Source organism: Nipponia nippon, unplaced genomic scaffold (assembly GCF_047370975.1).
Source record: "Nipponia nippon isolate SJK-2023a ecotype South Korea unplaced genomic scaffold, ASM4737097v1 scaffold_4, whole genome shotgun sequence".
NCBI classification, from domain to species: domain Eukaryota; kingdom Metazoa; phylum Chordata; class Aves; order Pelecaniformes; family Threskiornithidae; genus Nipponia; species Nipponia nippon.
The window spans coordinates 114,289,441-114,315,579 of record NW_028262358.1 but is presented as its reverse complement, the minus strand read 5'-3'; the positions used below and the strand labels follow the sequence as shown (position 1 = coordinate 114,315,579).

At 40.5% G+C, this 26,139-nt stretch overlaps 1 protein-coding gene across 5 annotated transcripts in view; it reads right to left on the bottom strand.

The window, feature by feature from the left end:
- Nucleotides 1–26,139, bottom strand: part of VSNL1 (visinin like 1) — a 95,764-nt gene that overhangs the window by 39,986 nt on the left and 29,639 nt on the right. For all 5 annotated transcript variants that reach the window (XM_087773577.1, XM_087773578.1, XM_087773579.1 and 2 more), the window contains one exon: nucleotides 11,894–12,060. In XM_087773577.1, coding sequence (XP_087629703.1) covers nucleotides 11,894–12,055 — 162 coding nt within the window. In that variant the 5' untranslated portion in view covers nucleotides 12,056–12,060. The remainder of the gene's footprint in view (nucleotides 1–11,893; nucleotides 12,061–26,139) is intronic.

Below are 26,139 nucleotides of genomic sequence, written 5' to 3'. Positions count from 1 at the left end.
AATTTTCTTCTTAGTAGCTGGTCTAGTGCTGTGTTTTGGGTTTAGGATGAGAACAATGTTGATACACTGATGGTTTGGTTTTTGCTAAGTAGTGCTAAGCTGTTGCTAAATAGTTGCCAAGTAGTGCTTACACTGGTCAAGGACTTTTCAGCTTCCCAGGCTCTGCCGGGTGCGCAGGGGGCGGGAAGGGGGCACAGCCAGGACAGCTGGCCCAGACTGGCCCAAGGGCTATTCCATACCATATGACGTCATGCTCAGTATATAAACTGGGGGAAGAAGAAGGGAGGGGGGGACATTCGGTGTGGTGGCGTTTGTCTTCCTAAGTAACCGTTAGGCGTGATGGAGCCCTGATTTCCTGGGGATGGCTGAATGCCTGCCTGCCCATGGGAAGTAGTGAATGAATTCCTTGTTTTGCTTTGCTTGCGTGCGCAGCTTTTGCTTTACCTATTTAACCGTTCTATTTTATTTTACTTCCATTATTAAACTGTCTTTATCTCAACCCACGAGTTTTTTCCCTTTTACCCTTCCGATTCTCTCCCCCATCCCACCGGCAGGGAGTGAGTGAGCGGCTGGGTGGTGCTTAGTTGCTGGCTGGGGTTAAACCACAACACCACCATAGGGGCTAATTTGCGGCATGGAGTTTGCAATTCTAACACGAGGCCGCTAATTTGTTGGGCTTCCCTTGTCATATACCGTATTTAACTGTAGCAAGAATTAATTGATAGATAAATAATTGCTTCTTCAAGCCAAGATTAATATAGCACCCTTACAATTAAATATGACTATTACTATTATAGACTCCCATTTTCAGAATCCTATTTTATAAACCAGCATTTCTTCCAACTCAAAAAAAAATATAAAAGGCATTAGATGTGCTTTAAAGAGCCATTCTAGACTTTAACCACAGTTTTATTGCTGGCTTTTTAAGAACTATCATATACTGGGACTGAGAAAATGTACCTTTCTCAGGCCAAGTGTTATTGAAGTATTACATTTAAAAAAACAAACAAACAAACAAACAAACAAAAAATGCTATGTATGGACATTATTTTAAGAAGGCAAATATTGGGAACTATGACTTCCTAAAGTAATAAATGGAGTGTTGAGCCATCCCTTGTTCTGCAAAAATGAGCAACAGAAGAGATAAGATGAAAATTATGTGTGCAGTACCATTACTGTGAAGCTGATGCTCAGCTATGCCTTTCTGTGGCTTTAGATATACATGAAATGGTACGACTGTATTCCTCCAAGAAAACTTTGGGATTTGGTCACCACTTAGAAACTCTAAACTCAGAGTGGTAGATTACCACCGAAGTGACTTGTCCTAATCAAGAAACTGGGAGTAGTTTAATGTGTGTATATGATGTTTGTACCAAGTTTACCAACGCACATTTAATAGAAGACTCAATGTACCAAAGATGCTTTATACTGAAATGGAGAAACTGGACCCTGAGGAAAGGAGATGTGTTTTACTCCTGAATGAAATTAGCAGTGTTAATGGAGTACTGGGGATGGCACCTGAGCTGCCAAAGTGACACCAGGATCTGTGAGAGGGAAAGTGGGAAGCAGTGATTTAGTGGGAACAACTGCCTCCTCTCCCGACAGGGCTAAGGCATATGTGTGCGTGGGGAGACTCTGAAGGGAACTGAGAACATCTGCATTTCACCAGGACCACATCCAAAGAGCATCACCTTCCAGCTACCCGTGTTTAGCAGCTGCCTGAAAAGCAGTTGGCTGGAGTTTATTCTGGTGAAAACAGATCCATGCTAGGAGGGAGGACATCTCCTGAAGTCATCTGTAGGCTTTAGCTGTGGTGTCCTGTGAGGCTTTCACAGCACAATTTCTTGTTTTAATTGGTGCATTCTTAGAACACTCATCATTTCAGTTACACAGTTTAATTACATAATTATCTGCAATAACACATATTATAAAATTAGGCACTGTAACTGCTATGTTAGTAAACACCAACACAACTAAAAGTGTTTCCAGTACCAAAAAGGTATTTAGAAAAGGGACGCAGACCTAGTCAACATGGACACAAGAAGCAGTGGTAGCTGGAGCCTGTGAACATGAAAGCAAATTTGAGGACTGCTCCTTTTAATCAGTTCTTGTGTATTTGGTATTAGCACCGGGGACAGGAATCACATAGCCAAAACTCATGTATCTTGGAATAGGGCTTTAACCATCTCCAAGCCTGATCAGTTTGACAGGGAGGAGCAAATTAGTGAATACCTTTCAAAGAAAGCCGTTAAGAGTCATAAGTATGCATACAGGTGTGTAATTTCCTAGTAAGGGATAACAGTAATTCTAGGGTATATCCTTCCAAATAAAAGGGGACACAAGCATCTATAATAACTTCGTAATCGAATACACGTCTGTTGAAAGCTGCTGACAAGATCCATGTAAAATCTTATTTCAATTAATGACCTAAGAATTTTTAATTCCTTTTTTCTTAATAGCTTTGTTAACATGGAAATAATCCCCAGTTGACTTTGATATTCACTTTGAGGTGAACTGTAGTGTTGATTTACACTTCTGCTTATACTGCTGCTTCTCTGGACTACAGGGAGTTTTTATTTAAAGCTGTGTATTCAGTTCTGGGCTATCCATCCAACAGGCAGCCAAACTTCACAACTTCTCATACAGGTGGATTTCACACCAACCTCTTCTGAGAATATTTCATATGTATTTCAGCAAAATGGCAAAATCTTCTCCAGTCTGAACTTCCTTGTGTTGATTATTTTATCTTCCAATCCACGTTTTTCTCATTTTGTTTTGTTTGTGACTGAATATAAAATTAAGATAGCTAGCTAATTCTCATGCGGTAAGTCATCTCAATTCAGCAATCAATAGGTTTGTCAGTGCAAATAGCCTATTCCTATGAGCCTTAATTAAACATGAAAAGATGGAAATTTACTCTCATTGCAGAAAAATAAAGTTGATATCCCAAGGTACTGGAAACATTCAGACTATGATTAGTAGAAACCTGACTGGAATCTCAACTAATGTCTACATGATAATAAAAACTGTGCTTAACTTGGTAACTAAGTGAGCTCCCAAATGTCTCTCTACACCACAGAATCCTGTAAAAACACCTGATGTTTCATTACCTGCATAGCTATAGCTACCCACAGCGGCGTGCATTGCAGTGGTAATAGTGATTTGCCATCTCAAAGTACCACAAGCAGATGGAGCAGGCTGAGATGCAATACATGGCTGTGAGAGCCATGGTCCAGACTAATCGGGCCCCTTTAATTTGTGGAGTATTCATACCTAGCTACAGTGATTCACAACTGTCCATCTGGAAAGCTCTGGAAGTACATATCACTAAGGTAATTTAATTTTCTGAAGGACTGATGAGTTCCCTGGGAGGAGAGGGGGAGGTGAAGCTGAGGCATGAAATCAGAGACATTGCATCAGAGTGAAGGGACCCAGTTCAGAGTGCCAAGTTCCCATTTATACCTTACGAAACAAAAACGCTGTTTTCAGACACAGGCCTTGTGTACAAGTGAGAAGTTGGAGGCAGACTCTGATACTAGAGGAAAACACTTCTATGTTTGAAAACAAATCGCTTTACATCATATTAGTTTATTCCAGTGCTGAAATGAAGTGCCCTGGTTTCAAAGGCTCCTTCAGGAGCCTTGTAACACCAAACAGCTTTTTTTATATTTTAAACAAACAGAAATGTTTACAGTTCAAGAAATGGGAGAAGGTAAAGTCCCTGAAAGACCTTAGTTTACTTTGTCTCAAGTAACAAAAACACATGCTTACTAGCCTTCAGAACAAGTTTTAGGATGATCCAGTTTTCCAAATCAAAGTTACTGAAAACCTAAAATACAGGTTTCCACTAAGACGTGGTCACAGCTTAACTGTAGACTGCAGATCACAGCATAGATCTAGAGAAGACATTTGATTAAAGTCTGGCCAAAAGTGCCACACTAACTTGCATGTACAAACTCAGCAAGCCAAAGAAACCCCATCCCACGCCGTTTTGTAGGGGAAAATAATCTCATTCCAAAGAAATAAAATAAGGGACATTTATATTTTGACCTGCGAAATAATTTCAACCCTGACCTTGCCAAAGACATCAAGCAGGTGATTTAACCTTTTCGTATCTCACCTATCCATACATAATATAGAGAATTTATATGCTCCGTTCATGGGTATTTTATTTAGATTGCAAGTGAACCACTGATCAGCCCTGACAACTGCTTGGAGGACTACTTAACAATGGTAAATAAGTACTGTCACAACAAATAGTAGACCTGAACACCATAACAGCTATGGGACTTGGCGCTGACAATTTGTTGATTCTTTTTTTCTTTGAGGTCTTTGATACTTGGTGTTAACAATGGCTATGTCCATCCAAGCTGCACCACTCCTTCTGTATTACCCTTCAGGGAAATCATAACCATATTAATGAATGCAGTGTTTTGCTACAGAAATAATTACAGTATCCCAAATTCATCGTTTTGATTTCTCTGAGGAATCCAATACAGAGCAAAGGTGACCTGTAAAGGAACAAGGTTCCTTATAAAAATGCATGGCAGTTTTTGGAACTGGTGAGCTTCCTTCACAATAAAAGATGAAGTAAAAGTAATTTGCATGCTATTTTTGGAAAATTTACCCAGCCTGGATTCTTTTATCAGGCTATGTTGGAAACTAGGGCATGCATGTAGATGGTGAGATTTTTAAGCATTCCAGACTGGATCATCTTGCCCTGGCCAGACATACTCTCTGCAATGCTTTGGACTTGATGTTAGTTTAGAGTGCCTCCAGGAACCACATATAACCACAGAATTACAGAACTATTCAATACTTAGTAATAATCAGAGGTTTTGACTAAACCTTCACATCCCCACACATCTGCTGACTCTGTAAGCCTTGGAGACGCCTTTGGACAGTTGGACTGCTTTATGGATTCATGTGACCATCATTCCTGCCTCTCATGGAGAGAGTGTCAGCATATGTTACTGAATTGTTCAAGCATCAGGAAGATTCATCCCACAAGCCTGGACACTCCACAAGCTGCTATTTGGAGCAATTAAGATTTAGCTATTTAGATTTCATCTCTTAGAATTGTCCAACTTCCTCATTTTCTAGATTTAGAGTCTCCAGAGATTGTCTGGAGGATATGGGTCATTATGTGCTCTGCAACAGAAGCAAAGAAAAACACATTTTAGCCTTTAAAATTAGCCACTAGCCATAATGCCGCAAAAAGAAAAGGACTTGTCCTTCTTTGCCTCTGAAACTGTTTTTCTACTAACTTCAGGACCCTTACTCTCACCACTTATCCATACAGACTTAGTTTTCAAATAACTGCTGCCTTTAAATGACAGCTAGCAATGCGTACATTCTTTACATGTGATGAGAGGAGCTCTCCAGACTCTAGTTCCAGCTTGTAGGACTGGACATTAATGAAGCTTGCACCAGACTTCAAGGACTTGAGTCTCATGACGATAAACAATTTCAAGAGCAGTCCTAAGTGGTTAAATAAGGATCAGGAATGAAAACTCCCATTAGCTTCAGTGAGATTAGGGTTTCACTCTAAACTGATTCCATTCTGTGTTGTTAAAGGCACTTAGTATCCAGTGTTGTGATTTACAGCCGTATTTTCAGAACAGTTCACTACCCAGTGTGCTGGTCCTCTTGTAAAAATTACTGTTTTCATTTTACTTTTCAGCTTAAATGAGAATCCATGTTTATTTACTGTATTTTATTTTTCAATATTTCAAGTTGCTGATCTTTAAAGCTCTGTTTACTAAAAACAGATTTTAAAAGATGTTCCGTAAAATGATATTAAGTCCAGCCATTATTTTTCCTGGGATCAGCACAGAGACAGAAATGCAGCAGAAGGGCATGTTACCAGTATCCTTCCCTTCCCCGAGTCATTCAAAGTCAGCTTCAAAGTTAACACTGCCTTTCGGGCTTTCTTCATTTTGTTTTTACATGTAAGAAGCATTCTGGCCCTTTGTTTTAAAATTCATGCAGCACAATCTCAGCTTCTGTTTGAAACATATAATAAGCCTCTTATGTGGTTTTCTAGTAGACTTGCATTTTGGCACAGCACCTGCCTATTCATGTTTATAAGGAGGAGGAGGAGGAGGGATAATGGCAAAAGCCGTTCTGCATGGAAAACATCCAGGCAACCAGACTATGCCTTTTTTTTTAACCAAGTCCTGCATGAAAAGCAATTGCGATCTCTTTTGTTTTTAAAGTTATCAGAACCCAACTTTAATACAGCTTTGGAGCACTAAACATATACTTCATGCTGAAAAGCGCTCCCCTGTGAATAATTCTGGACCACAAATACCTTTGCTTTTCAGCTTCCTGCCTTTTGGATTCCGCTATATTAATTTTCCCTTCACAGGAACTTTCACTGCACTTCTGGTGAAAGGTTTTTTTACTCTTTAGGAGCATTTGTTTCTAATGATTTTACTGTAATTGTCTCAAATGTGCAGATTCGTATTAAGTGCCTAAGGAATGCATTAAGAATTTTTACCTCATAGATTGTTCTACAAACCTCCCCAAAGCAAAACTTCCACTGATGCCAATAACGTTATTGTTATTTCTTTCTAGCCTCTGTTTGTCTATCTACATATGCGCTGCTTCTTATAGAGCCACCTTGTAATGTCCCTGGATCAGAGCTATTTGTTGCTTTACATGTTTGCATTCAACACTATTTCTAATTGTCTCTAACATAACAATAATAGTTTTATTATTCCATATTGGTTTTAAAAATTTAGTAACAGAGCAGTACTATTAATCTGTTTAAGGATTTTTTAGAGTCATGTTTATAAATAAATACATATAATGTTTTCTGTGTTGCAGGTAACTTTAGGTGGTGCATCTAGCAAACATAGTGTCATATCGTCGAGGGAGACTGCTAGCACCCCAGATGTGATCTTCTGGGAGGGAGCAACAGCATGGGCTAAAATCATTGTATGAGTAGATACATCAGTATTTTCGCTAATCTGCCTGATTTTAAAACATGCTGTTGTTCTTTAGCAATACAGGATTGGTACAATATACCTAAATATATTAATTAGATTAGGTATAATATACCTAATATTAGTATAATATAACTAAAAAGTATTCCTATTATAGGGAGAACTTAAGTGGCCAAACCGCACTCATAAAACCAGCACAGCTTTTCCAGTTAAAAGAGATGATCCCAGGAAAATCAGTTTCTGCCAGTGCAACTGCATCTATGTTAGAGGCATCTGTAAACACAGCTGTGCTGTTCTGGAATCCCACTTCTTCACAGTCACTGAAAGCCTGAAACGCAGCTCTAACCTAACATTTTGAGGAGCTCTGTGCCATCTTTAGAAAGATGCTAGTCTGTCTTGAAAATCTGGATAGAGGAAAAGAGGCTGCAAATATACCCACTTAAATTTCAATAGATTTTTGAGATTCTTTTGTTCTACACATATGAAAATGAGGGACTAGAAATCAATTCCCTTCAAGGCAGGAAATGTGAGATAGAAGCCAAAAATATGACAAAACATTTGACTGTAATTAATCAAATGGCATTACTGTTTTTTTTATTTAACCGTTATCTATAAAACCCCAAAACATAGCTAAATAATAGATGTGCAATAAATTCACAAAGCAAATGACTTTATTTAATGCTAGCACTATATCATGATCACTCCCAACCCTACCCTTCCAGTTAAAGGACCATTGGTGCTTGTTTCTTTTATTAATCCAGAGGATATGCTTCTCATGTTCAGTGACCCAGTTCCAAGAAGTATCACAATATAGAAGCCTATTTTCCACTTAATAAACATGCATAATTCCTGTGAACATTAGCACTGATTATGCACACTTACACACTCTAGGGCACATTCATCTAAACCCAGTGAATTCAAAAGATCTGAAGGAAAATGTATTTGGCCCTCTAGATGGCAAGAAACCCTAAAGAATTATAGGAACAGTCCAGAATGTTTTATTGGTATATTTTATTTTAATGACACTGTTGCGTATTAATTCCTTCAGCTCTCTGCCCACAATGCTAAAGATGTTTTAGGTAAGATAAAAGAATTAAGGACTTTTTAGGATAGAAAAAAGGAAAATGAAGAAAGCAAGCAAGGATTAAGCTTAATAGTTAGGATATTCACTTTGAAGATGGAAACTGTAGGTTCAAGACTGTCTGATGGTACTTATCACTATTCCCTGCAGAAAAAGAAGCTAATTGGGACATTGCCAGCAGCCCAGAAGGGCCTATCTCATCACAGGTAGAGCAATGAGAGGGTGAGTGGTGCAGATTCAAACTCTTTACAGGAACATGATAATTGATTCAGAGTTTCCTACAGCTTGATGAGTACTTAAACTACTGTGGTAAAGATAAGGCATTCAAATTATCTTTGTTATTTAAGAGAGAAAGAAAAAGGGCTCCAATCACTTGATTTTGCTTTGACTTCTAATGTCCTAGATAGTTCTCTGCAGGAGAGGTTTGAAAGATGCAACTCCCTTAGGAAAACAGATGCATATACCCTGGAGAAATGCAGAATTTAATACAAATTCCTGTCCTGAGCATTACCTTGTGGTTTTGCATGGGCACATTTGTTTACAACATGCCGGCTTGATTTTCAGCTTTCTCAGAATGGTATCCACAAATTTCTCCCCCTCCCAAGCTCTGTACAGATTGTCAAGGCAGCTAACTCAGTGTTTCAACATTTAGGTCTCTTTGTGGCTCTGGGCTTATAGTGCATAAACAATTCTTCAATAAACTATTTCAAAAACTCCTGAAGCATTCACTTCATTCAGTAACATGGAGGGAAACATGAGCCCTAATAGCTTGCCACAGATTCTGGATCCCAAGAAGAATCTATCCACTCAAAAATATACCAATATTTTTTACTGAACCTGTTAAATTGCAGACAATGCTGAATATGCAACAGTATAAAGTATATTTCTGCCTATTAGCTGCTTATTTAAAAGAGGTGTTCTTGACTAAATATTTTTATAGACACTTCTACTAGAAGTGCTGCAAATAATTTTTCTGTAGAGTCCATTTGTATAGCTGCTATTTATTTTAAGCACTGCATGATTTGTATTCATAATGGAAACTTCAAGAGCAAAGGCTTCCAAGCCAAGCTAGAGTAATTCCCCCTTTAGTCAATACAGTCTTCATCTACATCAGTAAACAGCACAGTACAATTGATGCAAATACGTAGAGTGGAAGAGTTAGTGTTGAGGACCTGACATCCACATCACACATGTTCTGGATGTTTTCCTTCAGACCAACTCTAGCTTATCAGCAGGCATTAGATATAGTAATACATTAGGTGTGACCCCAGGACACATCTTTTGGTTATGTTTTGTCCAAAAAAATGCAGTTTCTGTGCCCCAAGATTCTGCACCCCACTCTGTAGTTACAATGGAAGAGCAGTAAGTGGAGATAATCAGGAAAGTCACCTCAAAATAATTCATCTGATATAGCCTAAAATGCTTTTGCTCTTTAAGCTAAGGATATTTTCTGTTGTGTGTGAGCAAAAGAAAAGAAGAGCTTTCTTTGCATCTTAGTCTGATGACCAACGCCCTTTTATCAAGCCACATGAAAGTGCACCACAGAACTCTCATGAACAAAGAAATGGTGTCATTTTAAGAAAATGTAAATCTGAACTGAAGATAAGTCTTGTATTTCTTTTCCAAATATATTTATTGATGGAAATCTTCTTCAATAAAATCCAGTTCAAACCAAGAGATAAAAAGTGCATTCCTCTCAACTATAGGTTCATGCAGCAGAATTATTAATCAACACACGCGTCATACATTTTCACCCTGAATATGCATTAAAGGAACTGAAATGCTGTTAATGTAATCATAATGATTTGGGTCTCCTGCTGGTGGCTCCTCCTGGAAAGATCAAATTTTGCGTCTGGGGTTTTGTCTGCAGCCAGCAGCCAGGGCAGGCAGAATGTCCTACATAGGAGAAGTCGCCACCACTGACAGCACTTAGACTATTAGCTCCTCAGAGAGCCCAGGGCTGTTATTTTACAAGCATCTCTGTGACAGAAGGAGAAGTAAAGCTCTGGATTTACTACAGCTAATCTTATTTCTCCTCTGCAAAATTAGTATTTAGCCCTGTATATAGACATTATATATAGAATGACAATAAACTGGACTAAATATATGACAGTACCGTTACAGAGCAGATCTCAAACCCCATAACTACCAAAGCAAGGGAGACAATCTTATTTGATGTGCATATCTAAAAATATATGGGGCCATAAAACTAAAAGCCAGATATTGCAGCTTAGTAAGACTACAGAGCTGTCTCCAGATTTCAAGAGCAAAATACTGTTGTGCTCTTCATGTTATTTTTTGCATTACCATTTTTGTAAACATGATATTGAATTTACTCTCTGATATTTCTTCATGTGTAAAGTATCTTGTGAAATATCTGTGTACACTTCAAACACTCCTTTGAAGGAAGGAAGTCCTAACAGTTTCAAGCTATTTTTGGAAGATATCTTTCCCCACAACACACAAAATAATAATACTAAAAAAAATTAATCCCTTTATTGTGATTTGCCAAAGAGAATATAATGATTTCTAAAGAGTTAAACAGTTGACGTACTTTATTAGGAACACATATGTTGTAAAGACCATTTACATTCCTCAGAAACAGGTAAGAGAAATGATTAGATGTCTGATCTTGGTGGATGTGTACCGAGTAATGTTTAAAATGGAAGCTATAAATTATCAGTCAATAACAAGCACAATACCTTAGGCAGTAAAAATTCTTTCATCTGAAAATAACAGTTATTACAAAGTCAGACGTCTCTTAAGAAAAGGATTGTGAGGCAACATCTTGAGCTATAAATATTAAAATAGGAAGACAGAAGCTTATTTATGTAAGCTGGAGTTAGCAGTTTTTGTTAGACCACTCGTTAGAAGGGAAAAGGGGCTAGGTAATCATTTGCAGAGTGGTCTGGTTCAAGGCTGAAGAAATTTAGGAAAGGACTGTAGCATGCATTTAAGGGAAAAGACAGTCCCACTTGTCTGCAGAAATTGTCAGTGTGCTCAATATTAACTACTTACATTTGAAAGGCTTTTTTATTTTTATTCAGCCTCACATTGTATTTATGAATCGTCCTGATCCTACTGTTCATCATTGCCATCCAATATTTTTCCTAATTAAAATTACTTTGAAGTCTCTGACCTTTAGGTAGACACTAGATTCTGAATTAAAATATAATTATCTTTGTAACATGAATACACTTCTTATGCTGACCCCATGCTCTTCTTGTTACAGAATAAATACATAATAAATGTAAGGAAAAGACTACATTGAACTGGATAAAATAAAGAAAAATAAGAAAAAAATAATCCAAGCAGCCTGGTTTTCCTTTCATACATAACGAGGCCAAAGAGACAGTATGGAAAAAAGAAAGGCAATACTTAAAATTTAGAAAGAAATCCTTTCTGCACAGTGCATAGTTTATCTGCAGGACACACTGCCACAAAACTTCACCAGTTTTGCTTAAATCAAAAGAAGGACAGTCTTCTATATTTGTAGGTCCAGCAATCACATTGTTTATATTCCAGTGGTATTACACAGGTACAGTGCAGTTTATTGAACAGGACCACAACCACTCTTTGAAGGTGAAAGAGGCCCATAAATTACAGAGTGCAGAGAGTATATTTCTTGTGAGTAAATCACAGCTTTTTTCCTAAATTTTTGGTTCTGGTCACTGTAGCTATATGAATCATTGGTATGATGAGGGGTAGCACTTCCCATGTATCACCTTGTCTTTACCATTGGTTCTCCTAGCAAAGGCATTCCTTAGTCTAAATGAATGGCAGCTCTTGACCGTATGTGTGCTTTACACTACTTTGCAACCTTTTCTATGGCCATATAACAGGAACTTAACAAATAACTTACTTTTACGTAGAGCTGCTGAAACTCCTCAAGGTTCAGTCTACCACTTGGACAGTCCTTTAGAAATCCTTTGTACCACTGTTTTAGCTCGTGTTCATTGAACTCCGTGCTCTTCACCAGATCCTCCATCACCTCAGGGGCCAGCTTGCTATTCTGTTTCCCCATTATGCCTTAAGAAGAAATAAATTAATACAATTAGCCAAGTTGCTGTGAACAGTTTAAATTGGAATTAGTGACAAAGCTCCAACGCATCGCTTGTTTTGTACTCACTGCTGCTTTTAGTCAAACACAACCTCACAAATTCATTTGTGAACCGGAACCTAAGCTATGTTTGAATATTAAAGGTTGAAATAGTGAAAAACACAACATTCTTCTTTCATTTAGGAGTCTTAAGGCCTGGAGACAGACTGCTTATTTGCCTTCAAGTTAGATAAATTCTAGCTTTTCTTTACTCTAAGGCTGAAAAAGATGACTTCACTTTTTCTTTGAATTTAATGAAAACTTCTCACAGATTCAAGGGTGTCCACAGAATTCCTCTTTATCTGTGTCTTGAAAATCTCTCCTGATACAACACCCATGTTAGCAGCTGCTCCTCACAGGTGCAAAAGGCTGTGGACAGACAGGCTTGTAATATACAGCACTAGATGATCCACTAGGAGGAAGCAACGCAAGAGTCCACACATTTGGTCTCAAAAAATGATGAAACCAAAGTGGGAAAACAAATGTAATTTTAAATATATGCACATGTATGTGTATATATACATATACACATATTTATATGAATATATTTACTGTATAGCTGATACACAATAGATGGTTTTTATCCCATCACTGTTAACACTGGAGATATCCACTACGTTTGTTATACACATTTTGTGTACATACTTACAAATATTAAACATAAGACATACAGAAACACAAAATATGCACGGTGTATACATAAATACAGTAATTTCAGTACTACTCATGTTGACCTTTTGAGATATTTCCAGGTCCTTTGACGTTTAACCAAAGACGTCCTTTGAGAGACCTTTTGAGAAATCCTTTTTTTTAACCTTTTCCAATTCTACTACAGTTTGTTTCATGACAGGAGATGTCTTTCAGTTATTTTTTAATCAGATGACAGACAGTACTTAACTTGTCCTGTACAGAACTTCAAAGTGATGAATAATTTCTTTCCTGAGCCTAGGTTAGCATTTCCATTTTTATCTTCCAGTATAGCATCTATCTCTAATGACAGGACCACATTGAATACATTGATTTCTAGTCCATATCATCACCCATTCCTGATATTAATCTATTGCTTTTGGCATCTTCCCCTGTTTCGAAGGGGAAGTTTCTTTCTCCTCAGAAGGACACACTTTGCTCTGTTCCAATGAATCAATATATTTATATAACTTCCTTTATGGGAAATTTCCTTGAGCAGGCACAAAGTCAACCATTCCTCCTGGTTTGTGCATGACCAACACATCCCCCGGTGCCATACTACTAGCAGCACCAGGTCTCTTCCTGAAACACCTCATGGTCCCTCTCCCCTTTGGCAATGTTCCTTCCCGGTCTGTCCTCACCCCCTCCCACAACCTCCAGCCCACAAGGACAACCAGGGCTCGCAGCAAACCTCTTTGCCAAGACAGCACACAACTTGGCCACACAAATATCCCTGAGACCGAGAAGAAAGATGTCTTTTGTCAAAGCATTCAGCTGGTACAAACTTGGGAAATTTGGTCATCAGAAAGTACAAAATGCCACAACCCATCAGGCTAGAAACTCCATTCAGAAATTCCTCAACACCTTCGGGACACGGCTGGTAGACAAGTGCCCTGTGCTGTGCACAGATGTAACTGGAGGTGGAAGTGGGCCACCATTTCTTAGGGTGCTTCCAGCAAGCAGATCCTCCTTCCCCAGGCTCTGCACATCCTTCCTTTACCAATGCTGCAAGATGCCACAGGACTTTCTTGCTCAAGGCCCTGCATCCTCTCTGAACTACAAGAACCCACTCCAAGGAGTTCACTCAGCTGTTAATTAAGGGCAGCACACTGCTTGCTCTAAACTTTCTTTGAAGCCTTGCCAAGCTCCCATCCACAAGATTTGGTAAATTTAGCACAAATATGGGAGAGTTTAACCTTTCAGTTAATTGCCACAGGCCTCATTGTACATGCAGATGTCCAGAAATTAGTTGTTTTGACTAAACGATGGGTTTGCAATTTATAGTATTTAGAACAACTGCCCCAGCCTTATCTTTGAAGTCCCCATCTTCTCATGTATGACATTGACCTAATTTGGCATAATCTGAATTTAAATCCCATAGAGACTGAAGTATACTAATACAGTTATTTCTCTAGCTTCAACTCAGATGTCTTTTAAGTGAAACAATGGGCTGCTTTATTTGTTTTAATTTTTAAGGGGCCTGTTTATTTCCCCTTTTTTCTTTTTTCTCCCTTAAACTGTGTTACCCTTTGCAGTCATAAGGTGCTTTGCTTAGGACCCAGAGGACCTTTAAAGATTCTTCAGCAATTATAGTAACTACCTTAGGTAGATTTATAAAGCATCTTCTGGCTCTCTTAATTTAGCCAAGTGTACTTTTACTTGACTCTTTTCACCTGGATTCTTACCCCCATTAATATTTAACGCAACGACACACATGAAAAGAAGCATCTTCAAGGGGCAAAAATCCAGTGGTTTTGACTGACAAATTTTCTGTAATAGCAACTTTTCTGTATTTATCGTGTTAGCTTGAGAGCCCTTGGACCTGGCACTACACAGAGGTGGAAGCAGACAGAACTGTGAATCTCAGCACCATCTTCCAAAGTTAGCTATATTGTTTTCAGTAATGTGGATGTAAAACACTGTAGAAAATGGAGTGTGACTGCATGTATGTAAGAATACACAAATGAAGAGCTGGACAAACTTATCCACACATAATCTTTTCTATCATCAGTTTCAGAGAAACAAGAAACCAGTTTTCTGCCTCTGCAACACAGGTCCCTAGTTTTGGTCAGCTGCTTGTTCTGCCATAGGTTGTCCAGTAAGTCCCAAACACCTTCTAGCCGTCCCTGATGTACCTCACCATATAATATCCTCTAGCAAATCAAAACCACAGCTGACATCTTGATAAACACTTTCAGAAACTATTTTTTCCACACAACCAAACCAGTATTTGAGAAAGGTATAATTTGGGACTGCTGGGTTCTGTACTCTCATTTGCTGCTCCAGCACAGTACGGCACATAATCTGCCAGGCTCTGTTTGAGACGAGGGACTAAACAAGCTGACCAAGCCGGTCACAACGCCTTCCTGAGACACTCATTCTTTCTTCTTGTTTTAAAGTTCTTTTCTTACAGAATTGAATTATAATCTGCAAGAAAGCTCAAGAGTCTCATATAATTATCAAATATAAACTCACACTTCTGGCACTGGGAGATCTGGCTTATTTGGGAATAAAAACTCAAATACATAGATTATCTAGTTAATCATATTCTAACTTCTTCTGGAGTTTCATTGAATCTCTTATTATTATTGAAAAAATACAATCACCCATTAGCAATGAGTATGCTGCTGCCAACACATTTAATTTTCTAAAATGAAACTATTTTTAATTAACTTATAATCATGGTTTCCCAAACATGTTTTTTTCCTTGTGAAAATCTATGAATATGCATTAGGAAAAGACAGGAGAGAACAGCTGCACAATCACTAAGTTTTCAAGAGGAGGAAAGGTCACTCTGCAAGCATTTCTTTGTTTAGTAAATTTATTCTTTTAAGCTATAAATTTGCTTCCAACTTCCATGCTTCCAACCATGCAATGTGACAAGCCAAGCACTGTTATTCATCTTCTGTTGCATTTTCTGATTGGCAAAAATCATGAAAGGGAAAAAACACACAAAAAAACCAAACTAAAAAGCAACATGCTTCAATTCCAAACCATTGTGGGGCAGAGATTCATGTTAAACAAGGAACCAGGTACATGGGTGTCACTTAGCATCAGTAAAGGTATCAAGACTGTTCCCAATGAGATTACTCTGGCTGGAGAATGCTTATTAATATTAGCAAGGGCAACACAATCCGGATCAGAGATCAAGAAAAACGATAAAACTCTACTGTTGTGCCACAAGTAGCAAACACAATTAAGGTTGAGTTTAAAAACATGTCCTCTTGTCTGAAATGCTGCAAAGAGGCCATCAGCTACCCAGAGAAACAAGCTTTTCAGAAATGCTTAGTATCGTAGTACTTCAGTACTTCATTAAGTAACACCTTAATTGCTGCTTTTACAGGTCTATAGGACAGTCAGATTTAAAAGATGGAATTTTATTAAACGACCTATCCCCAATCTGAAGCAGTTCAGGCTATGCCAGCAGCAGGCAGGGACAATATGAGGATGTATTTACTTGCTCTTTGCCCCAGTGGACCTCAGGAGGTCCACGCCAGCCAGCCCGGGAAGCAGGAAAGGGCTGCAGCAGCAGCTGGAAGTTACTCAAAAATGACTCAGCAGGATGGCTTAGCAAACTGATTTTATATGATTTACTGGGGGCTCTGGAGGTAACGGGCATTAAGTCACATGCAGGAAGAGTTCCTTCAGTTTTAAGACCATACCTGGTTTTAAAACAGTTTTTCCCTATTTATATCTTTTGTTTGATATCTTTCCTGCAATGCTATCACGTGTCCCACACATGCTTGTGCTGTTTCAAAAGCTCTCTGTGCTCCACACGATCATCATTCAAACCTCCTGGCCAATGGCAAGGTTTTTTCCCTGGAATATTTTACAGCAATTCCTGCACAGGTTTATCAGGTCTGCCTCTCCCACTTGGCTTGCCAGTAGTAAACTGCCAGTGTAAGCACAGTTTTACAAACCAAAATTTTATTAAAGACCTAGAAAGAAGAAAAAAAAGCTAAAGTTCTATAGCAAAACATGACTTACGGAAGCATGTTTGCTGTTTCAACAATTTCAAAACACCCCCAAACTGTTGCTTACACAGCTCCATTCCCACCTGCTTCCTCTTTCCCCTCCTCTCCATTCCCCTTTGGCCTCTTCGGCAAGCGTTCAATGTTCAAAGGAACCAAGTGCAAACAAATATAACTCTGGCTGTTCCTAAGGAAGAGTAAACTGAGTGCTGCTAAAGATCTCGTATTTGTGCTGAAAAACAACACAAATTCCTCTGAGAAGACAGCACCAACAATGCCCAACCATGTCCCTAAAAACCCAGTTCTGCGTTGTTTTGCTTGCTTGCCTTAAACCTAGTTACACAAAATCGGTTTCTTTTCAAGTTGCATTAGGAAAAGTGTTGCCAGCAGGTTGAGGGATGTGATCCATCCCCTCTGCTCACTAGTGAGACACATATGGAGTGCTGGGTCCAGTGCTGGGCTCCCCGTACCAGACAGACGTGGACTTACTGGAGTAAGTTCAGTGAAGGGCCATGAAGATGATGAACGGACTGAAGCATCTGTCATACAAGGAAAGGCTGAGAGAGCTGGAGCTGTTCAGCTTGGAGAAGAGAAGGCTCAGGGGGTCTTATCAATGTGTGTCTAAATATCCAATGGGGGGAACAAAGATGGCAGAGCCAGTCTCCTCTCAGGCATGCCCAGAGAGACAAGAGGCAACAGGCACAAACTGAAATTCAGGAAATTCTGTCTGAATGTAGGAAAATGCTTTTTTTACTCTGCAGGTGATCAAACACTGGAACAGGTTACCTAGAAAAGTTGTGGAATCTCCATCCTTGAAGATACTCAAAACCCAACTGGAGACAGCTCTGAGCAATCACCTCCAGCTGACCTTGCTTGAGCAGGGGGTTGGACTACAACATCTCTGGAAGCCCCCTCCAACCTCTGCGATGCTGTTAGGGGGAAATGGAGCAGTCATACCACCTAACTTTTGGTATCCACACTAGCTGCCTAGTTTCACTAAATTCCCTCCATGGGTAGCTGAGAAAAAAAGGGATCATCCAAAGGATCATTTGAAGAAGATGTGCTGGTGACTGCAGTCACCTCTCTCCCCTCACTGACTCCAGGAATGCAGGGAGATTTGCCTTATGTCCCTGGGCACAGGCACCTAACTGAGCGGGGCTACCCCAACTTATCTCAGTATATTTTGGCTGCTTTGACACCTGCCCATGTTCATGCTCTTGTTTTCCCAGTAATCCTGCATGAGCTGAAGGGGTTAGTCAACCAACATCTCTGCAGCCTCATGAGGTCTGTGCATTAAATGAGTTCCCTTGTACGGTGCATGTTTTTCTTGCTCTTCCCTGGCTCTGGGAAATGGGAATGAGTCATGTGGACTATGCCAGAAACAAATGACAACACTCATTTTGCCAGCTCAGCTGTGCTGGCAGGCACTCATTAGGTTGGAAGGAAAGCTGTGCTTCATCCCCACCCCTCTGCCCACTCCCAGCCCACAAGCTCCCACAGGAACATGCTGACTCCTGGGGACTACATGTGAAATCCAGGCATCGAGCAGGCAAGTGTGGTGGGTGTCTTTGCAATCTTTGACACCATACAAATCTATAAATGGTACATTAAACACTGTATAGACTCCAACATAAATACATATATAGGGGTAACAAACCGCAAAACAATTAAATGCTGGGGGAAGCAGAGAACTATGTGTATAATCTACAATAACAGAATAATTTTCATATTATTTTTGAGCAGGTTGTTTTATCAAATTTCCAGCTGTGTGCTGATAGTAACTGTAACTCCAACAACTCCCAGCATTGTTCCTTTCTCCTCAGGCTACTTCTGACACTGCCTTTTCTCTACTAATGTCAGCATGAAGGATAGATAAAAGCAGGCTATCAAGCCACACAGATGCTTCATTCCTTCAAATACACTTACTGTTTCACAGAAGAAGAAATCCGGAGCCGGAGCCTGTCTTTCGCACACAAAAAACCCAATGATCTCATACCCAAAGCTCCATGGAAGTAAGTACCCAAGGAAGAGTACATGTGGAAGAGAAGAATTTTCCCATCCAAACCAAAGGCTACAACTAAAATGACCTTGTCCAACAGCAGTGCTTCACTAGCAGATGACACCGAGCTGAGTGGTGCTGTTGATACGCTAGAGGGAAGGGATGCCATCCAGAGGGACCTTGGCAGGCTGGAGAAGTGGGCCCATGCAAACCTCATGAAGTTCAACAAGGCTAAGTGCAAGGTCCTGGACCTGGGTCAGGGCAATCCCAGGTATCAATACAAATGGGAGAATGAATGGATTAAGAGCAGCTCTGCAGAGAAGGACCTGGGGATACTGTGGTCCCCAGTACAAGACAAGGACCTGTTGGAGTGGGTTCAGAGGAGGGCCGCCAAAAATGATCAGAAGGCTGGAAGGACTGTCCTGTGAAGACAGGCTGAAAGAGCTGGGGTTGTTCAGCCTGGAGAATAGAAGGCTCTAGGGAGACTTTCTTGCAGCCTTTCAATATATAAAGGGGGCTTATAAGAAAGATGGGGAGAGACTTTTTACCAAGGCCTATAATGACAGTACAAGGGGCAATGGTTTTAAACTGAAAGAGGATAGATTTAGATTGCATATAAGGAAGAATTTTTGTTTACGATGAGGGTGGTGAGACATTGGAACAGGTTGCCCAGAGAAATTGTGGATGCCCCATCACTTGAAGTGTTCAAGGTCAGGTTGGACAGGGCTTTGAGCAACCTGATCTAGTGAAAGATGTCCCTGCCCATAGCAGGGGGATTAGAACTAGATGATCTTTAAAGATCATCTAGATCATCTTTAAAAGATGATCTCTTCCAACCCAAACCATTCTATGATTCTGTGCTTCCTAGGCAACTTGTGAAGCACCTGCTCACATCCGTTGTTAACACAATTTCTAAGCCAACTTGCATGAAACAGGTATGACCCCAAGCCTTGTCCTATACCTTGCATAGCAGAACGACACTGGACAGGAAAACCCCTTTTTTCCCCCCTATTATGTGCAAAAGATGAAGATATTTTAGAGGAGAAGGCTCTAGTACTGTTGTATGATATTGTGGTGGGTTGACCTTGGCTGGACTCCAGGTGCCCACCAAAGCCACTCTATCACTCCCCCTCCTCAGCTGGACAGGGGAGAGAAAATAGAATGAAAGGCTCGTGGGTCGAGGTAAGGACAGGGAGAGATCTTTCACCAATTACTGTCACGGGCAAAACAGACTTGACTTTGGGAAAATTAATTTAATTTATTACCAACCAAATCAGAGTAGGATAATGAGAAATAAAACCTAAATCTTAAAACACCTTCCCCCACCCCTCCCTTCTTCCGGGGCTTAACTTTACTCCTGATGTCTCTACCTCCTCCCCCTGAGCGGTGCAGGGGGACGGGGAATGGGGGTTGTGGTCAGTTCATCACATGTTGTCTCTGCCACTCCTTCCTCCTCAGGGGGAGCACGCCTCACACTCTTCCCCGCTCCAGTGTGGGGTCCCTCCCATGGGAGACAGTCCTCCACAAACTTCTCCAATGTGAGTCCTTCCCATGGGCTGCAGTTCTTCACAAACTGCTCCAGTGTGGGCCCCCACTGGGGTCACAAGTCCTGCCAGCAAACCTGCTCCAGCGTGGGCTCCTCTTTCCACAGGTCCTGCCAGGAGCCTGCTCCAGCACGGGCTTCCCATGGGGTCACAGCCTCCTTTGAGCATCCACCGGCTCCAGCGTGGGGTCCTCCATGGGCTGCAGGTGGATATCTGCTCCACTGTTAACCTCCATGGGCTGCAGGGGGACAGCCTATCTCACCACGGTCTTCACCATGGGCTGCAGGGGAATCTCTGCTCTGGCTCCTGGAGCACCTCCTCCCCCTCTTTCTTCACTGACCTTGGTGTCTGCAGAGTTGTTCCTCTCACATATTCTCACTTCTCTCTCCAGCTGCAGTTGCTGTTGTGCAGTTTTTTCTCTGCCTTCTTAAATATGTTATCCCAGAGGCGCTACCACCATAGCTGGCCTTGGCCAGCGGTGGGTCTGTCTTGGAGCTGGCTGGCATTGGCTTTATCGGACATAGGGGAAGCTTCTAGCAGCTTGTCACAGAAGCCACCCCTGTAGCCCCCCGCTACCGAAACCTTGACATGTAAACCCAATACAGTTACCATACAGATCTTTTAATATGCTGACAAGAAGTAAGTAAGTACTACACGACTATTAAACCTTTTGAAAAAGGGGTCAGTCAGCTTAGATGGAACTAGTGGTGGCAGCCGTTGTCTTTCTCCCTTCACTGTCTTTCCTGTAAGCCAGACAACTGGATCCTCTTCAGTGACCAGGAGCCTTTACTTCACAATGGACACTGCATCGTGTCATGGCATCTGCAGCTCTCCAAAATCCCCATGGGAGAAAGACTCCCTCACTCGGCTCAGTCCCATCTTCCTACTCCTCTGTCAAAACCCATGGATCCAAACACACAGCAGCTCCATGCCTGCACTTTGCCAGCAAGGAAAAAGGGCTGTGACGACCTGTAGGAGTGGAAGATGAAAGCAATCCACCTCCAGGTGTTTACTATCAGGGCAGAAAAGCCAGGCAAGGAACACCACCCCAGACACTGGCAGAGGCACCAGAGCAGACAGTACCAGATATGATGAAAGCCAAACAGGGCCGGGCAATGCCAAGCACTGTGGACCTGCTCTAGCTGACCCTGCTCTGAGCAGGGCCTTGCATCACACAGTCTTCAGATGTCTCTGAGAGCCTCCATGGTTCTGTGACTCAAGAACTGTGGACACCGTTTCAGTAGTAATTTTGGGAGAAATTGATTCTCAGGTATAGGTAGAGTTAATATACTTTCATGATATTGGTATATTGCCTATCAGTGACCTCAGGAACACATTGAAGCAAAACTCACCCTGAAACACCGGCATTCTCCTTCATGCAACACATACGGCTCTATTATGAGATTTTAACCAAACTTATGCTTCCCATCCCAAAATGATGGGAAGTTCATCAGTGAAAAATAAGAATTTGTGTGTTTGTGTAACACCATACTGAAGTTAGAGGCAGTCATAATTTACTGCTGATAACATAAACCTCAAACTAAGGGTGAAACAAACAGGCTAGGTTCTGATTTATATTACACTACAGCAAAAACTGGAATAAATCCAGTGATTTCAGATTACTTTACTGGCTTTACCAAAGATCAGATTCAGGCCTGCAATCTCTCCGTGTAAAAGAAATGGGGAAAAATAGAGAGTAATGACATTAAGGAATGCAATTATCCGACTGAATTGAATAATAAATGGAGAGAGAAAAGGTATAAGCAAAAGAAGAGAGATATCTTTTTAAATTTTATTTGAAATGAGATGGATATTCAATTAGATTCAAGCAATAAAAAAAACATTTGAAAGGGTAAAAGCTGTGCAGCAGGATGCTCTAACATAACAATGACTGGTATGTAGGGCTTTTTTTCTCTAGGTAAATATATTTCCTTAAAAGTGTGGATTTGTTTTCTGTTGAGTCTGGAATAAAACAAAAAGGGAGTTCTCTACCTTTTCAACATGAAAATCAAGGGCAATACCAGACTCATCAGTAGCTCCACTGTTACCGTACCCCTGTCGGTCACAGCAGGGCTCTATTCAAAGCCCGATGCTGAAGCCGGCAGCTTGTGTACAAACTAACCTGCAGACACGTGTTCTGAATTACATTGCAGGGTCTTATTTCTGCCCCCTCTTCTCATTTGGATTGGGGAACTGCTTACAGCATGCCATAGCTGGCCTTCCTCCTTTGCAAGTAGACATAGGAGGAGGTACATAGCATAAAGCAGAGACTTATCTGGGTTGTTCAACAAGACAAGCTCAGAAGAGCTTTCGGGCTCTACCACTTAGCTTTAGACTTGGAGAGACAGGGACAAAATCCCTCCTTTGCTTGCTCTTTCTCTCAGTCTCTTTTTAGACCACAAGGAGGAGAGTGTCCATATGTCTACAGAAACCTTAGGCTCTGGATGATCAGTGGTCCTTAGGAAAATTTTTACTTCCTCCTTAACTCTGTCATTTGGCTTTGTTGCATGCCATAACTCAAGTTTGTTTGTTTGTTTGTTTTTTCCACGTCCACTTCTTCTCCAATATTTTGACAGAATTTGGTGACTTACATGTTCTAGAGAATTTAGTGATAAATTTCTGAAAAGAACAATATGCTTTTTAAGGCTGAGTGTCAGACAAACACGTAAGTACACCTGTTGCCATAGTTTCATTTTGCTATTGGCCCAGCTTCTATCAGCTGTGGTGATCAGTAAGTAACAAGGAGGTGTGAGATGAGGAATAAGCTTAATTTTTCAGCAGTGAAATGAGTATTTTCTTCACCGGTCTATTCTCTTCAATTTTGTCCTCGTAAATAATAATCTCAAAATGCATGCAGAACATTTACTGTACCTTTTTGTAATAATTAATATGCTGAATACCATTCCAATCACCTGAATGATGGTTAGTCTGATTATCCAGAATGCTTCAACATCAGAGCCTTGATTGCTATGAGAAGTTTGTTATATGCCTTATACCAAATATAACAGCTTTTGATTGCTTCCTCTGAGGTTTTATTCTAGAATATGGTTTCCAATACGCCTTCCCTCATGAGATGCCCCGATATGTTAACAGAGAAATACGTAACCTCCTGGACATCCCTAGTTCAGAGTGGCCATTGGAACAAGTTATGCGTCACTGATGATCACTTTCCAAGACTTACATTTCAAAAGAGTGGCTTATACATTTTTAGATATTTCAGAGATCTATCCACTATTCAGTATTCCACCTCTTCTGGGATAGTTGCTGTAAACTTCTCTTTTTTGGGAGGAAGATTGACAAGGCATGCCTGAAGATTATAGTTTCTCTGAGTAGGTTCCAGTCTTCTTCTGCAACCATGGGACAACATTTATGTAGACTGTAAACATTCATCTAGTTTTGTTATGCCAAACTAGATCAACATTTCCTCTGCCTGAGATACAGAATCTTTGTCAATTTGTAGAGATTAGTGTTAATAAAAATGCTGCTTTTCTTTCACAGAAACGCTATTGATAGTTCATGTTGAGGAAAAGGGTCTTTAGACTTGTCGTGGTTTAACCCAGCAGGCAGCTAAACACCACACAGCTGCTCGCTCACTCCCCTCTGGTGGGATGGAGGAGAGAATCGGAAGAGTAAAAGTGAGAAAACTCATGGGTTGAGATAAAGACAGTTTAATCAGTAAAGCAAAAGCCGTGCATGCAAGCAAAGCAAAGCAAGGAATTCATTCACTGCTTCCCATCAGCAGGCAGGTGTTCAGCCATCTCCAGGCAAGCAGGGCTCCATCACGCATAATGGTTACTTGGGAAGACAAAATGCCATCATTCCAAATATCCCCCTCTTCCTTCTTCTTCCCCCAGCTTTATATGCTGAGCATGACGTCATATGGTGCGGGATATCCCTTTGGTCAGTTGGGTTCAGCTGTCCTGGCTGTGTCACCTCCCAGCTCCTTGCACACCCCCAGCCTACTCACTGGTGGGGTGGGGTGAGAAGCAGAAAAGGCCTTGGCTCTGTGTAAGCACTGCTCAGCAATAACAAAAACATCCCTGTGTTATCAACACTGTTTTCAGCACAAATCCAAAACATAGCCCCATACTAGCTACTGTGAAGAAAATTAACTCTACCCCAGCCAAAATCAGCACAAGACTTTAGCCATTTCCTTGACCACATTTACATATATGCACCAATTTTTTTCTTAGTTTTTGTTTATTTTTAAATAAATACTCATTTATTCTGTTGTAATTGCCTAGAAAAAAGTAATACATGCTTTCTCTCCACTTCTATTACAGCAGGTCGTCGTCTTCGCTATCAGCGTGCTTTGTTGTTAGTTTGAAATGTCACTGTACCCTTATGATTGATATGCGCAAAGCCAAGTTCTCTAAGTTGGTATGCTTACTAAAGAGATACTTTTATTGCTCAGCTTCCAGCCTCATTTTAATTTGGGTTTGAATCCATCACATGCCTTTTTTGGACTACATTTCTGACTTATAAGTCATTGGGCTCTACTTAATGGTACAAGCTTTACTCTTCATTTATATCCATATTCCTCATCAGAGCTCTTCAACAATACTGCCCTACTTTTCTGCAAAGGTGGATTAATCACATTGAACATTAGCTGTTTAAAAAGTCAATTGTCTTTGGTCCCTCTGCAGTCAATGGAGATGGCCAGAAATTTCAGTGATTCACACCATGCAGAGAGAGATGTCTGAAAGAGGCAGGATGAATATACGCATGCTTATTTTAAGACAGGATGAATCACCTTCTACAAGTGTCTTTCTTTCTGCTGATTGTAAAGGCAGTCTTGTAAACTTGGTTAGATCTGAAACTGCATTTCTAAATGCCTAAAGTGAAGCAAGAAAAATCCTACCTTGCTCATTGGCAGTGGTTAACCTAGAATCAAAATGCTGTTCCTGGTCTCACTATACATTTGCTGAGGTTGACTGTTATTCCTATGTATCAGAACCTGTATTCAGGTGTGATTAATGCCATTACAAGTACAACATGCTAGTCCACCAAATACAGGCAGTCTTTCCTGAACTATTTACTTCCATCAAAGCAGTGGAAAAATTAACTCTTTTAGATCCTTTTCCAGCCCCACCCAAACCCAAAATAGTTTTAAGTAGCTGAACTGTAGAGATCAGGTTGCCCAAGATTGTTTCATCATGCCTTTGTCATTCACTGCTTTTTCCTTAGTATAGTTTTACTTTCCTTAGCCAAGTAAAGTCTTGGCCTCAAAGAGCAAGAAGAACATTTATTATTATTAAATACAACATTCTTTATAAGAAATTTCACTCTGACGACCTAAATGCTATATTAAAGTCTGGTCTTCTCCAACCCATTTCTAATACCCAGCTCTCTTTTTATCCACCACAGCCTCCTTAGCACCCATGTCCAGCAGTGCAAGATACCGTCTCGTAGCTCTGATTCACAGGGAGAGGCGGGTATGGTGAGCACTGAGTACCTCCAGTCTCTGCTGGGAGTAATGGCAGCAAGATCAGTGCCTAGATTGTTTCCTCTCTGTTCCCCACTCACAAAGCAGTGACAGGGTCTCTTTTTCATCTTGTTCATGCTCCTGTGTCCTGTGATGACAACTGTGACTGACAAAGGATGGAGTAAAACTCTGAGTAGGGATATCAGCCTATGGTCTATAAATAGTGTTGTCATAACTGAAATAAATATAAGCTAACACATAAATGTTTTGCTTCCATTCAATTTCTACATGAAAAAGGAACACTTAAGACTCTGGAGTTAGCTCACTTTTGCATACACATCTATGATGGCTGTGAATGAGCCGATTTCAACGGATGATTTTGA